The sequence below is a fragment of the Eutrigla gurnardus genome (assembly GCF_963514095.1).
Source record: "Eutrigla gurnardus genome assembly, chromosome: 13".
In the NCBI taxonomy this organism is placed as follows: Eukaryota; Metazoa; Chordata; class Actinopteri; order Perciformes; family Triglidae; genus Eutrigla; species Eutrigla gurnardus.
Window position 1 is genome coordinate 21,632,103 of NC_139936.1, and position 16,613 is coordinate 21,648,715.

Genomic DNA, 16,613 nt, shown 5'->3' on the forward strand with positions numbered 1-16,613 from the left:
AAATGTGTGTTGTGATGATAAGATCAGACTGGGATTCAATATTAGCCTTAATAATGCATACAGGAAACTTGCAACACATGTATTCTTACATATTCTTTAAAGCTGCTTGAATTTGAATTCTATATTATCAAGTTATCAAATATCACAGTTCTCCCCTCAGCTGAGTGTTTTAGCTGCCTAAGCTCTGGTTTGAGTTTCCACTTAAAATAGTGGAGCATTTACTTACTTTATGACTTACTCTATTGCACTTCTGTCCATCCTGGGAGAGGGATTCCTCCTCCGTTGCTCTCCCTGAAGTTTCTTCCTTTTTTCTTTAGTTGTTGGAGGATGTCGTAAATGGTACAAAGCCGTCTGAGGGAAATTTGGGATTTGGGGCGATATAAATAAAACTTAATTGATTAGTACGAAAATCTTTCAAAGAATCCCAAAGCTTTACAGCTAAAATCAAGATTTCATGAGGGTTTTGTCGATGCAAATAATGAGCAAGGAGAATATTAGGGGCATATTTTGGGGTCAGGCCACATGTTCAGTGAACCTTGTTGATATTTTCTTTGTGGCCACAGGTCTGTTACGTCCATCGGTCATCTGAGGCGCCATGTTAGGAATCTGTACACTGTATTTACAACATAAGTCAGAGCAGAGATCACAACATCGCAGTGTTGTGGTAAACCAAGATTCTCTTTTCGTTCCCCTTCTTCTCCATAAAGTGGGAATAAAGGTCATTTGCGCGCGAACACAGAGTCTGAATCATTCTGAAGGCCACATTAGATGTGGTCATTATTGCCAACTCCTCACCCCGCGGAGCTGCAGGAAGACCGATGCTGCTGCCAAGTCGGAGGCATTGTTGTGGTGACATTTGAGTGGAGGATCAACCGCTGAAGAATAATCCATATTGAAAAGCAGCTCTGTCTGCCAAATGTCAAACAGCGGCAGGCACCATTGTCCAAAAAGCGGACCCTGCAACTATTCATTCATCATCATCATCATCGCAAAATGTGTGTCAGATACCGTAGTGAATGTGGCAAAGCGGCGTGCACTAGCACTGAACTGTAGCGTTAGACTCACAAACTAGTTCGTCACGTGGTTATTATAATGAACCTTCATAACTGACTATTCCATTATTTCATATTTATTCACAATTTCACGTTCATTATCCCGCATATGGGGATTCTTTTTCTATGTGTCTATAATGATCTAAATCAGTGGCTCCCTACCTTTTAGACGTATATTCATTTGAAATGAAGTAACTTGTAACTCTGTATAGTAAGTTTAATTTGTGAAAGATTGGATATAAGTGTAAAATAGCAATATTTATAGAAAAAAATATGTTTTCATTCTCTCTGTTGGCTGTCCCATCGATTTGAGAATAAAATACGATGCTAGCTGTGCTAATAATGTAGCTGTAGCTCTGCCTGCATCGCCATCACAGCAGTGTTCAGTCTATAAATCGCTCTCCCACTGCACAATAAAAGGGGATCTGTTATGGAGAGGCCCCCACTAAGAGATCTCGTTGCAGTGCTACATCTCTTCAATCTAGAAACCATCACTCTCATCCTCCGCCAGGCCTGTCCACGCTCATCCCCTGCTTCGCTGCGAGCCAACGTCAACTTCCTGCTCTCTTTGCGCTCTCTACCGCAACAGTTGATCAGATGAAAAGACAAAAGAAGATCTGAATACTGACGTTAATCAAGACACATCATTGTAGTCTCCTGTGAGCGCCGTTAGCTGTCCTGTAGCCAGCCACAAAGCCAGGCGACGTTTCCAGGCTTGCAGCAAGTCTCCGTGTGGAAAAAATAAGAGTTTTGATTTAACAATCAGCTTCAAAGACATGCGATTTGGACAGACTAGACAAAACAAATTAGAGCGTGCTTGCAGAGCAGACTTTAATGGTCCCGAAAGAGGTCCAACGCCCGCGGCTAACACAAACACATAAACACCACCTGGCTTTCTAAATGCGGCCTGAAAGCAGGTCCACTGTACACAAACATGCACCCCCGCCCGTCCTTTCCCTCATGTCAGACACCGACACATGGACGAGGATATCGTTGTCTGAACCAAACAGACGGGCCATGAGTTGACCTGAAGTTGAAAACGTTGCACCTGCCTGTTATGTCGCCAGAGCAACATGATAACAAAGACATCCAAAGTTAATGGCCCTGCAAACAGACACCGATCATGTGCTGTTACTGGAAATAAATTGCATCACCCTGCCGGGGAAACGTAAAGGAAGTCTGAATCACTGAACTTCCTGTGAGGGTGAGTAACCATCGTTCACTTCATCTCTTTTATGTTTGCCCCTAAGTCAAAGTCAAGAAAATGAGTTCCCCAGACTTTCCTCCTTCCATTTTCCCCAACAGCACAGCATTGTTTGTCTGAACCGTATCCCCTGTGTAGTGGTGTATCAGATGCATCTACTTCTCTCAGCTGTAAAAAAAAAAAAAAAAAAGAATTCCTTGTTTCACAAAGATTCAACTATTAGTTTTGTAAATCTTATCAGCAAAACATTGATGAATGAACCTGATTATTTGGATCCTGCAGCTGTAGCGAGGCCTCACTGTACATGTAAAGCACCGGGAGATACGATACAGTAACCTACTGTACAAAGGCCTGAAAGGGGTCTCTCAAGCAAACCTGTAAATTCCTAACAGATTGAGCTTCTGTGTGTGAAGGCCGTGCTTTTGGAAGAGCAGTTGAAAGAAGCTGGTAACACGGCAGGATTTGTTTCAGGCCAAATACAGATAACATTAGCAGACGAACAATAGGGTCAGTGATCAGAGTTTTACTTGTAACGAAGAAGCACGAAAGGCCTTATCGGTGGAGTCGGTGAACTACAGTGGGGTTCTTGTTTGGCAGTTTATGCTGAGCCAGGCGTGACGGTGTACCACTTGGTTTTGTGTTCAACCCACTACAAATGTGTCTGTTGAGATTTGAGGCGATCAGCAGTAAAAAAAAAAAAAGACACTTTGACTCTTTTATTTTTTAGTGACGATAAGAATATCTTATGTCTCATCCGAAACTTTAGATACCCAAAATCGACCTTAGAAAATAAGACACACAACAATAGGAGCTTATTCAGTCTGATCGGACGGAGAAGATGTAATCTTCAGGTGCGCCAGTCTCATTTATCTGTCATCCTCCCGAGGCTTCGGAGAACTTCTTTATCGGGGTTCCACAGAAAGGAATTCGCAAAGACTGCAGATGAAATATGGAGGGATTGGTTTTCAGCAGAGTTACTAGTGGCAGCCCTGAGAGGAGGAGATAATTACCACTTTGACAAGCTTTGATCACAGGTACAGTTATTCTCAGAATGTCTGTGTTGATAGAACAATGAGATGACGGTCTCGAAATTCAGATGACTTTGCCCTACTTTTTCTTTCTGTCTCCCCACCATCCTCGGATTCTGAATAGGAGCTCTGTCTAGCACATGAAGAGGCAAGACTGACAAAATGAGGGGAGTTGACGCAGCGTTGCTTAGCTGTCCATAACTCTCTTTTGATTTGTAGAAGTGGAGAAAGGGGATCTGATGATGGGTACTGGGATGTTCTGGGAGGAGGGGGAAAGTCGTGGGTAGATCATTCAAGACTGTAAATATTGTGGGTGGAATGAATCACCGTGGTTTCTTTTTTTCTGTCAGGAGGCAGCACATTTTTCAATAAAATGGCAGTGGGAGAGTGTGGAGTCAGGAGTGGTAATGCTGGTGGGAAGAAGACGAGAGAAAAAAACTCAAGGTGAAGATGAAACCACCACCGCAAAGAAGAAAGGCTCAGTTCACTGAGGTCTCTTTGAAAATGCCTTCAGACCACAATGCTGCCCTAAAGCAAACATGCCTCCCACACCTGCCTGGGCTAAACTAAGATGCAGCATTTGTTAGCGGGGCCACCCACTTATAGGAAGGAAGACATGTTTGTGTGTGTGTGTTTGAAGGTCAAATGAGTCAGGTTTTTTCCCCTCTCCGACCTCAAAACGTAAACAAAGACTCTTTGTTGTGATGAGTTCTCAAGTCAGTGCTTGGTTTATTATGTTGTGTAGGTTCTAATGGTTTGCATGCTTATTCTTCCACTCCTGCAGGATTTATTTGTACTTTACCTCCTCCTGTATCCTACACATCAGTCCTGCACTGATGTCGTTCTCCTGAAGGCTCAGATGCGTCAGCGGGAACTGCGTCCTACAAAGCAACGCCCCCATGAGGTCGTTTCCCCCCACGTCGCTGATGCCGTTCCTGTCCAGATCCACCTGCCGCAGGCCGGCGTTCTCTTTCAGCAAGTCGGCCAGCAGCCTGACGCCCGGGTCTCCCAGATTGTTCTCGTCCAGGATGATCTGAGTCAGCGAGCTGTTCCCTTTGAGGCTGTCAAAAAGTTCCTTCCACGCCGCCAGGTCGGCGCCGCTGGTCTGCGCCAGCCCTAAGTACTGGAGATAGGAGTGGTGCCTCATGTACGACGCTAACACTTTTACCCCTTCGCTGCTCAAGCCGTTCCCCCCAATATCCAGTTCTAAAAGTGCAAAAAGCCTGAAAGAGCTCCACCCAGTGGGGAGCTGCAGCATGTCCCGCTCCGATGGGAACAGCATGGCCTGCTGGATGGCAGCAGCAGCTCTCGCTGTTTGCTCCTGCAGCTCGGCTATTCCGTTCAGCAGGGTCAGCGCTCCGTGGTCACGCAGTTTGTTTCCAAACAAGCTGTAGAGAGAGGAAGAGGTGGTAACCATGGGGATTTGTTTAGATTCTTCCATGAATGGCTCACATTAAAGGGAATGTCCTTGCACCCTGATATATTTGTTTTCTTTGTTGACATGTAAATAATAAACCGCAAGAATTCCTTTTATTGCACCGTGTCACATAAATGTTGTGTTTATGCCTGTTCTGCAGCTTTTACGATTATTACATCTCGTGGAAACGTGATGCCTTATAAAGGATTTTTATACAGGATTTTTTCCCCGTTGGACATATGAAGGATTTGAGGATTTTACCAATAGCACTGGTGTTTGAAATGATAGTATATGACATTCATACTTTAATTTCTATACACACTAAAGCAGAGGTCTTCAAGGGTTTCAGGCCAACGACCCCCTATTACATCATATAAAATTGTGTTCCTTATTAAACCGGGCCAATAATGATGTGTAGTTCAGCCTATAGTGCCATGAACAGAACTTTGTCATGTTATATGTATACAAAGCTAAGCCATTGAATTAATACTTGTTAATAGATTCATATTTTAATTCTATGTTGGAATTTCTACACCACAATTTCACAACATAATATTAAACAAACAGGAAGAATAGGTTGTATCCATGTTAAGGTGTATTTTTGGAAGAAAAGGTTGGGATTAGATCATTTCATGGACCCCCTGCAGTAACTCTGTGGACCGCTAGGGGTCCCGGACCCCTGTTGAAGATCTCTGCACTAAAGGAATATTTCAACACTTCAATATTATGTGTTGGTCTCTCTCTTGGCTGAGACCAGCAACAACTGCTCAGAGCTGTGCTAAGCTAAGCTAACCAGCTGTTGGCTGACGTCTTCTCTCTAATGGAGAGATAACAGAGTGGTATTAATATTCTCATGTAACTCTCCAGCAGAAACCAAAGAAGCATACTTCCCCTAAAGCCCCACACTATTCTTATGATTCCCCATTTGTCAGCATGCACTAAGTCTCCACACCTGTCAAAGTGTCTCCGAATCAGTGTCCAAAGTTCTTGCGCATGCACTGTGTGTTATGGGGGGAAAGGAAATAACTCAGAACGGTAAGGCACTGGAGGCATTTTATATTCACATAATAGAGATGGATTGTGTAATTCAGCAGTGGAAGGCGAAGATTTGGTTCTTCAATAACGAGGCTGTCCTTGAATTAGCTACGTCTTTGACACCGTCTCTTCAGTTATATTATGCTCTCTCGGAAAGTCATTCCCCAGCACTTTTAGACATTCTTGGCTCTGCTTGTTATGTACTGTGTTGTCTGAATTCAGAAAAAAACATACCGCATCATCACGCTCCAAGTTCAATGTAACGTGGACCAGTGGCGCCCGGGACTTACTGTACACCTCTGACCTGAGGCTTCGCTCTCAGAACGTCCAGCAGGATGTGAGCCCCGTACGGTCCAATGAGGTTGAGGTTGAGGTTGAGCAGCGTGACCTCGGATGGGCTGCTCTTCAGGGCCCCCGCCAGGCTCAGCAGAAGGTCGTCCGTCAGGTCCGTGTTCCTGAGAACCAGCTGCTCCACCTCGTCGGACGTGCTCAGCACCGTCATCATGGCATCCAGCTTCGGATCCAGACGGGAGAAAGTACAGAATGTGATGTTATTTCTGGATTTGGCTTGGCATGCAAACTTTGCTGTCCAAGACTAACCTCCAAAAGTTGATTTTGTCACCAAAAAAAATACATGTAAAAAATGATGGTATGCAGGGTTTTGGAAGGATTTCATAAGGGCAACGGTTGAATTGGGAATATCTTGTTTGAGCTAGAAATATATTTTTTCTATTCTATAATACAGAGCATTCAGTATTTCACTGTTTTGCATGTGAGAGCAGCAGCCGGACTGAGATGATGAGGAGTGGGACAGCTGCTCGGGACAGAGACGGGGTGGGAGTCCAGAGAGACATATGGTTGGCTGCCGGCCACATCAGCCCAGCTACTTTGCTAGACCCTGAGGAATTTTTCAGGTGCTCTTGGAAGCTTTTTCATCACGGCGGGTGCAACCGAGATAAAACGCCTGTCTGTCCCAGATAAAACTCAGCGAGCGTTTGTTACCCTCATGTGTGAATCAACCTCCCAATAATTGTCCTTTATGCCAGATTTCTTTTTGTTGTTAATGAATCAAGTCGAATTAATGTTGCATACCAATGAGATAATGACCTCAACCTGTTATTGTCATAGAGTTGATATATTTTTGAGTTTTATATCTAACATTGAGAAGTGTAAAACCTTGAAACACGATGACACTGAAATGATCCTCCCTTTTAAACTACTCTGAATCCTATTATGTGAATGGATGACATTTGCATATTTCAATTTCACTATTTTTATTACATCAATCCTACTGTGTCATTTTGGAAAATGTGTTTTATAATTTTCCTATTAAGGTTGAAACCTAAAATAATGATTATCCTGCAAAAAGGGAAAATACAGCATGTACTTGAGATTAACGGGAAGTGTATTCCTTTAAAAGATCATTTATATTTATATTAACGCATGATGTATAATAATTAAATTACAATTCGTAACACAAATGAAGGCGCCCTGCTGCATAATGCAGGGATGTGGTTATATTTAATGCCAAGAGCATTTCTGGCAAAAACACACATTTGCAACACAAACACACACACACACACACACACACACACACACACACACAGACACACACATGCACACCTGCGCCTGCAGGTCTTGTTCCTTAACAGGCTCTTCTCTGCCAGCACTCTGGCTGGCCGTGTCCTCCTCTTCTTCTGGCTCTCCATCAGGCTGCAGGATCGTGTCACTTTCTGCACTGCGCTCCACATCTGAGCCCGGAGCTTTGGGGCACGATGACAGCCTCCTCTGGAGCCGGCGCCTCTCCAGCACTTGGCACAGAAGGGGAAGAAGAGCAACTCAGGCGTTATAAAACTGTCTCTCCGAAAGCCAAATGCACCCGGTGATTTCGATACCCACCGTTGATGTCAGTGAGGATGTCAGTTTGAGCGCATCGTGTTCAATAGAGAAAACAGATCTGCTGCGGTGAGATTTATGCACGCAGGCGTGTGTGTGAGAGCGTGAGAACACTGTCTCCATAACCTGTCCCACGAGCCATCTATCTTCCTTCGAGCAGACATTGTTTAATGCATCACTTTTTTTTCTCTTTTTTAGCAAATTCAAGCCTTTTCTGCTGAAGTGTATTATGTAGATCATTTACGGGACTCCAGGGGGATTCCATAAGGTTCCTACTGTGCTGCGGTTTTCTCTACTCACTGTTTGCCTTGAACCAGTTGTGTTTGCTCGGGCGCTGCGCCAACGCGGCGCTCATTTCCACACATTCTTCATAGAAGTCCTTCAGTCTTTCCCCATCTCTGTTTTCCCCATTTGATCCCAGCTCCTTCTGTTTCTCTCCGTTCTGCTTAGTCAGTGCCTCCTCATCCTGCAATGAATCTTTAAAAAGAAAAAAAAAAAAACTTGTTCTTTCTCATTTCCCTCTACAGAGAATATTAAATGGTAATACCACATGCAGATGGACTGAAGGTCAACTTCACTTGGAAGGTTTTTATCCTCTATTTCTCCCATCTAGTATTACGGGTATGAAAGCAGTTTAAATAAAAATAACAGTGCTCACCGAGGACCTCGCCTGTCTTGTTGAATCGCGGCCGCTCTCTCTGCAGCGCTGTGACATCGCCGGTTGTTCTCTGCTGCTTATGTTCTTGTGTGGCAGACAGTGCTTGGTCATCATGTTGTGTCACTGTTGACCCCTGCGAGCCCTTGCTGTCTTGTCCCTCTTCCCTCTTATTACCAGCTGTCTTGGCTTTGCCCTCTTTCTGATTAATTTGACCCCTGCAGCGTTTCTTCTTTGAGGTCTCCTTTATCCCAGCTACAGCGGGGTCTTCGCTGTCCGTAGAGCCTCCGCCGCCTTCCTTGATGTGTTTTCTTGTCCTCCTCACTGACTTCTTCTCTGGTTTGGCCGGGATGAAGAGAGGGGAGGACGGGCATGATTCAGTGGGGCCTGCATTATAGACAATAAACACATAATGAAGGAGAGAGAAATGATTTGTGGTACATTTTGTCTTTAAACTAGTCCACAGAAATCAAGAACTGGGCCTTATGTCAAAAAAATGTGATGAATAAGCTTTAGGAAGTAACGGAAAAGTGAGACACTCATTTCCAGGCTTTGTACCGTTGCCAGGACTCTGCTCTGGAGGGAGAATTAAGTTCTCCTTTGTGCCGTTGTTCAGCTGCTGGCAGGAGCTGTATTTGTTTCGGAGACTTGTACATCTGAAAAAGATGAAAAATGTGCTTTCATCGTGACTCTCATTCCCTCTTTCTGTACCACCACCAGCACCATTCCCTGTTGTCATGCAATGTGCACCCTCTTCCCTCCTCCGTCGACTCGACGATACATCATCTCTGCAGAGCAACGGGTTCACCCCGTTCCTTTTGACTGGTACCAATTTCGAGTTTTCAGCCAATGCTGTGTCTTCACGGAGGATGAAATCTGACCTGTAACAGGGGATCCCACCAGCCAGCCATGCCAACCTGAAGCAGCTCTTCCTGCCCTGCTGGAAGCCGGGAGCGTAGCGGTACTCGCAGCAGGAGCTGATTCGGGCAACCATGATGCCGTTAACGTACAAGGTGGCGCTGAAGGGGAAACCTCTGTGTCTCTGAGAGACAAACTGGAACTGCTCTGAGAGACACAAGGAGAAACGTTATGTGCTCAGTGGAGTGAGGTTACGACGGGCCCAAATGCTTACTATTATGATGCAAATATTACCAGTCTGTCTGGTTCCTAAAGATTTTAATAACTGTAATTTAAAAAACAAAAGACCGTATTTTTACCAGCTGTAACATAGATGCTGGAATTGTTTTCACCTTGTGAGTCTGTGTGAGGACCACATGGGACCGCAATGTGGTCCTGGAGACACCTGCTGTATAGGGAGTGCTTTAGCCAGGTGTATGTCTCTCTGTCTGTGACAGATTTTGATTTTTTAATAGTTATTTTATAGTTTTTATATATAGTGTTTGTATATGCATACCGTTTGTTGTTGCTAAAACAAAAAAAAAACATTTTGAGGAAGGTTAAAAAAACATGACAGGGAAGGGTTTGCTTTTAAGAGAGCATATAAAGCAAATAACAGCTGTTGTTGACAGCTCCCTCTATGGACCCCCCCGCCCCTCCACCACCACACTGCCTGCACCGTCTATATATACACACCACATGTAATGTTCAAAGACTGGAAATGATCATGAGCATCCCAACAGATTCAGTGTGGTTTCTGTCTGTCTTTGCCTTACGTTGCTGTGAAGGTCAACAGGTTCATTGATGTCTCACACTGAGACACTTGGCTTGGCAGCAGGAAATATTATATTATATAAAAATTGACGGCCGCTCGCAAAGGCTGCAATTAAATGGTGTAAATGAAGCTTTGTTGATTTCAGTCAGTAAGTCTGTTGATACACTGATAATAAGGATTACAGCACAGCAACTACCAATTTGCAATTATCACATCCAGATTGTTTGATGGTTTTCACAGTTTTGGGGAACCAAACATCAACAATCTGCATTTCATTATTAAAACACCAGTCTCCAATGAGAGGAGCTTTGATGCTGAAAAAAGCTGATACTGTCAGTGAGAAATATTCACAGTTGTCATAGACATAAAGATTCTTTCATATACTGAACTTGCGTCATTTCTATGAGCTCTATGCACGACAACCAAAGGGTGTTGTTTCCTTCGAAGACTGTTCAATAGTTTTAGATGCCTGAATCTTTCACAAGCAAAAAAGTTAGGAAAAACCCAGAAATATATATAGGAATCTTTAAAATCTCTTCTGTTTCCTTTGGTTTCTTCTCTAATATAAACAGCTACAGAAGATTTTGTAAACAGATCATACACACACACACACACACACACACACACACACACGGTTCTCAGCAGAAATCCATAACTCCTTCTATCTACATCTGCCTGATATTGTCATTCCCTCCATGGAGTCGTGGCCACACAGCGTGCATCGTGTGCTGCAGAGATGAAAAACTCTCGTCTTGTCTATTGATGTGTTTATGTGATGGTTGTCTATCAGCTATTCTTCTTTCCACTGAAATACAGCCTCGGGCCGGCATCCTCAGCATCCTTCAATTACAATGATTTGAGGGCAGATGAGTAATGAAATGTGTGAAAAGATGATTTTACACCTCTACTCTCTAATAACTCTCAATATTCGTCTTGGCCTGTTCAATGTGAGAAAACATCTTCATGTTTCCTCAAGATTTTTCACAATGATTCATTTTTATTGGAGATATTTACTGTAAGGACGTGCATTCTCTAAATAAACTTTATCGGTGTGTAGTTGAGATGAAAATGAAGGCCGAGTTCAAAGATAGTCGTGCGGGGTGATTAGTCTCCCCACTTTATGTCCTCACTGTATACCCCTGGCCCGATTTAGCGTCACAATTTGAAGCTAAACTAATTTAAAGATGGGTGGGGTTTGAGAAAGTCACATTTTGGTTTGCCAGATCTTACCTCCTGGAGTCACCACGCCTTTGAAGACACAGATATTCTCCCCTCCGTTGACTTGCTGGAGTACTTTCAGCTCATCCTGTGTTGACCCCAACCCTGAGCCCCGGCGACCTTGTCCGAGGTAGGCCATCGTCACGGTGACGTTGGATTTCTTTGCCTCTTTTTGTGCCTTTAAGCTACTCTGATATGCAGAGAGAGGACGGAGCAAAGGGCGAAATGTTTGACTTTGGAAGGAAGTTTCACTATATTGTCTGGAAGTGGAACGGATGTGGAGTCTACCTGTTTTTTAGGGTGACCTCCGGTCCTCTGAGAGGTCACTGAGGAGAAGGAACCCCTTCTTTTGTCGTACAGGTAAGGACAGGACTGACTCAGAGACCCTCTGATTGAGCTCAGACTTGACGCCTTCGTCGTGATGGCGGGGAGGTAGACATCGTCTTTAGCGGCTCTGCGAGGGCGGGCTGTTGCATCATCCAGCTGTGTTGGGTACATGCAATAACCAAAGGGGTGAATCAATCTTACATCACATTTAACCCTAATGTAAGTAATGTATCTTTAATAGCACAACAAACACACCTAACTTTGTATTATTGGCATGTTAGGACATCAACTAATCTTAAAATAAAACAAAGTATGTGGCAGAAAATCATGCTTCTGAGTGTCCTACCCAAATAAGGCAGTAGTCTATAATGAGAAAGGGCTTTGTTAAAGTTTATAAAGTGATAATTATACAAGTCTAAAACGGTGAGACACACTCCCTCTAATACTACTACTACTACTAATAAGAGTAATAATACTAATAGACTGTTCTTAAAGCTGCCTGCTGACCTTGTAGATCTCCACAGTGTCGGGGTTCTCGAGGACGAGGAGTTTGCTCTTCGCTCTGATCAGACTGGCGATGGAGTGAATCATTTTAGCGTCTCTGCCAGGCTGCGCTGGGATCTGTGAGTTAGACGCTCATTAATGGAATGTGGAGCTGACAGTCAGACATGGCTCATCAACAGGCCAGACACTTACAGGAGTATCTCTGTCTCCTCCGTGGACCCCCCGATGAAAGAGATCCTGGAGGAGAGTCTGGCTGTTTCTCCTGGATCTTCTCATCTTCTCCTTCTGAAACACAGACAGCAGCGCAGCCCCCGAGAGTCAACACGATCCTGACAGTTATACATCGCAAAAGTAACAAAACAAATGTCAGTTTTCAGCTGATATTGTTGTGATGCACAATGATCAGTAGCACTTTGCATTACAACATTTTACAGACCAATACAGGGAAACATCAGATTCAATTACCATCATGCAACATTATTGCTGTTGTGGAGGAATAACTCAGCGATGTATTGGCTTTCTTTCCGAGAGTGATGAGATTAAGTACGGAGCTAGAACCATGTTATTTAGACCAGACTTGCTGTTTCTGATAAATTGGGCCTCTGGCCGGCCATCGTAATAGTAACAATAAAAATGATCTTGGAATGAAAATGTTGTTTTATATGCTTTTTCATCTGTATTTAGGACAAGCCAACACCTGTTGGTAATCAGGAAACTAGAAGGAAGACATGGACTGCAAAGAGGTTAATATTAACCCACACTGTCCTATTTATTATTAACTGTAATGTGCTAACAGGGATGGTGTAGGTGTGATGAAATGAAATGAAATGGAAGTTCAGGTGAGAAGAGCGTGTGGGATGTAATTCAGTCTGGTGAGGGAGTAAAAAGTTTAGAGTCAAGGTGAAATTAGGTCTACCACTTTTTGTTGGAGTTACTGAATCAGGCACGGATGGGGGTTCTATTCCCACCTGGGCATCGTGTTAAATAAGAATAAGTCCACCTTGGGGAAAATGAATTAAGATGACACCAACCCCCCCACACTGTGAAGTAACAAGCTTCCATTGTGCCCTGCACAGTGACTTACAGTTTCTGTAACCTAATCTCTTCATCCATGTCGTCTGCTGGGCTGAGTGCTTCTGGGACAGGAGGCAGCCGGCAGACAGCCCCGTCCTGAGATTAGCAGGCTTTGTATGCACGAGTGCACCTCAGCCTCACATGGTAAATAGCTAGAAATGTATGGGACGTGTATGCAATTGTGTTGCAGCTCCCCATATGGTTAAGGCCCTCACTGCAGTCACCATACAGTTTCTTGCACCCTTCAGTGGCTAGAAAGAGAATCTACTTTTTCAGCCAGTAAATAGAGCTGCGTGTGTTTGCAATCAATCCTGAGCTGCAATGTCTATTCTTTAACCTCCAAACTCTGTTTTCTGTAATGTGCAGTGCATTTGTTTCCCGCCTTCTTCATTTCCAGTGTGAGAAGTATTCACTTAGGTAAAAACTGCAATACATGCAATAGGATTCTACTTAAGTGAATGTACAAAAGTATTAGCAAAATGTGCAGCATGTTAATGTGAGCTAATGTTAACTTTTTACCTGTATGTTTGATATTAATATTTCATTTCTACAATATGAATCTGCTTTGTGGGCTGCACGGTGGTGTAGTGGTTAGCACTCTCGCCTCACAGCAAGAGGGTCCCGAGTTCGATCCCCGGGTCGGCCCGGGTTCCTTCTGTGTGGAGTTTGCATGTTCTCCCCGTGTAAGCGTGGGTTCTCTCCGGGTTCTCCGGCTTCCTCCCACAGTCCAAAGACATGCAGGATGGGGATAGGTAAATTGGTGACTCTAAATTGCCCGTAGGTGTGAATGTGAGTGTGAATGGTTGTTTGTCTCTACATGTCGGCCCTGCGATAGACTGGCGTCCTGTCCAGGGTGTACCCTGCCTTCGCCCAATGACAGCTGGGATTGGCTCCAGCCCCCCCGCGACCCTGAATACTGGATAAGCGGTAGAAAATGGATGGATGGATGGAATCTGCTTTGTGTTACAGCTGTCAAATGTAGTGGAATAGAATACAAAGTAGCAGAACATGAAAATATATAGGCTACAGCTACCGCTTTCTTGGTTCATATGTAACCGATCACTTTGATAAGTCTTACTCGTATTTTCCATCATTGCTATTTTTTCATACGTTGTTGATAATACCAGTGCTGAGTTATTTAATGACTTCTTTCTATTTTCCCCGCTCACTAATCCTCCATCAAAGCACCAGATCTTACCTGCTGTCTTGTCCGGGTTCGGAGCTGAATGATTCTTTCCACCAGGTGACCTGATACCTCCACCGCCGCTGATCTCCTGTTCTCTGCTCTCTGTTCACGCAGCCAGCTGGTGACACCTGAGCAGTGGACACCTTTGCCACCAACGACACCCCCCCCAACCCGCCTCCTAATCCTGGCTCCTCATCCATCTTTAATTGTCCCTGACCTCCACTCTGTACGCCCTTTTATGAACCTCCCCCCCCAACTTATCACTTGATTGATAAGAATCTTTTTGTGTCTGTGTTCAAGATCTTTTTTGCAAGTCTGGATTCAATATATTCACCTGAATTATCATTAAGCTGACACCAATGCCTGTTTTCCAAAGCTCTGTGAGGGATTCATCATTTTTGAGAAAAAGAGTTTGCTAACGATGGAAGGGCCCACTGTTGTTTCCAAAACATAAAGACTTTCGAAGAGACCCAATTATTTTTGCACTCATACAGCTGACGCCTCAGATTAACTTCCAATAAAGTTTGGAATGTATTTTTCGCACAGAAAGAGGACTGCAGGAAAGGGATGTCTTCACAGCCAATATGAACAGGAGGAATGACAGCAAGCAGAACCTGGGCTCCGAACCTCCGCCAACCTTCCACGTTGCACTTTATCTAAGTCTTTCCAGAAGTAGCACTTCCTCATTTTGTCCTATTAGACATTGGTGTTAAATGATCATAATTAGCATGAACATTGTTGAGTTATTGCCCAAAAACCTGCTTCGTGTGGTCACAGTAACCTTGACCTTTGACCACCAAATTCATTCATTCAGTTCATCCCTGCATTTGTGCCAAATTGGAAGACATTTCTGTTTGTCGCTGGCACAGAGACACAAACACCACGACAAATGTGACCAATAAAAGGCTGTTTGGCAAAACAATCCCAAGTCAAGGTCCACTTACTTGCTTTTTCCATGGCTTTTAGCCGTACCACACCTGGCCTAGCAGATGCTTTCACTTTCAAGCCTACGTAAACTACAATGCTGCCACAGATAAAACTACAGATCCATGACCAGGCCGCGGGATATACGGGTGAAAGCTCTGGAAAAGGCTAGCAAATGGAGTTGGGATTGTTTTGTCACGCTGCTCTTTGACAAAAGAACCATTTCCAAGGTCAGGAATCAAAAACAGGTCACGTTGCTGTTCTCAGAAAGGGACCTCAATCAAGTGGTGAATGTATTTTAGGCTTGACGATTGATCATGTACAGTATATTGGCAGATTATTATTATTATTTTTTTTATGAATGTTTTATTGAACACCAACAAAAGAGAGTACATGTAATGCAATTACAACAGAGGTACAGTGCTCTCACCCCCCCCTCCCTCACCCTTTCGGCCTCAGACTACAAGCACAAACAAGCAAAAAACGGAAAACAAAACAAGAGACAATAATAACAGAAATCAAAGGGTCAAAAGAAATGGCTAATAATTATAATACGTAGAAGAAAGGAATTTAGTCATAATATAGTTGAGTCAGTCATTTGGTCCATCAGGCATCTATCGTGTCAATTACAGATGTATTACAGATATAAACAGCCTCCATTTTCAGCTAAAAGAGCCGTGGAGATTTTGACAACACATGGCTGGTTGACAGGATAAATAGAGGGAATCGTCTCATTCATCGGAGGGATTAAGACAAGTCTGACATTAGTGTTTCCACCAGTGGATATAAAACATGTGAAACATTTTGAATCTCATTCTTTTGAGAAAAAAAAAGGTTATGTCCCATGAAAAGACACCATCAACGTGCTTCTCTCTTCATTTAACCAGAGCCTGTGCAGTTGTTGCTATCGTACGCTGTTATTGTTATATAAGAGCCATTTTCCTGCTGTTGCCCCATAAAGACCTGCTCGTTCGCTCCTCATCTCTCCTCTGTGAGCCGTCTGAATGGTTGCCTCAGCTCTCTCCTCACAGTTTCTTGGCCTGCTGGATCCATTACATCCATAAACGGATGGGGGGGTGTATTTGGCTCGGCGGTCCAGTATTTCCTACCTGCCATGTTCACTGAAGCAATGTGTCAGTTCATTACAGGCTCGCCACACTCCTCTGCCCCTCCAGCGTGACCCGTCATGTGAGCGGCGTTTCGCAGGAGCCGCAATTAGTCATGTATTCTCTGCTCAGCACTTTTCATGGATTCATAAAAGTCATCAGTGATCAATGTGGAAATATGAGTTGTGGCAGTGAATATTTGGAAGTGGAGCTAAATTGATTGTTGATGTTGGAGTTTATAAGCTGTGTTAAAGCCATATATCTCTGTGTTTTATAGACATCTTATGCAATATCCTGCTCTCAGGGGACAGTTTA

The 16,613-nt window shown here is 43.8% G+C and overlaps 1 protein-coding gene across 1 annotated transcript; it reads right to left on the minus strand.

Moving 5' to 3' along the window:
* Positions 1-1,825: 1,825 nt before the first annotated feature.
* On the minus strand, positions 1,826-14,334 carry LOC311023857 (uncharacterized protein). The gene is made up of 12 exons (XM_084025947.1): positions 14,281-14,334; positions 12,201-12,293; positions 12,012-12,125; positions 11,466-11,660; positions 11,190-11,367; positions 9,169-9,352; positions 8,846-8,943; positions 8,291-8,674; positions 7,933-8,109; positions 7,360-7,547; positions 6,027-6,250; positions 1,826-4,672 (listed from the first exon to the last, which is right to left on the minus strand). The coding sequence occupies exons 2-12, from the start codon at positions 12,282-12,284 to the stop codon at positions 4,072-4,074; spliced, it is 2,427 nt and encodes an 808-aa protein (XP_083882073.1). The 5' UTR covers positions 12,285-12,293; positions 14,281-14,334; the 3' UTR covers positions 1,826-4,071.
* Between the last annotated feature and the right edge of the window lie 2,279 nt (positions 14,335-16,613).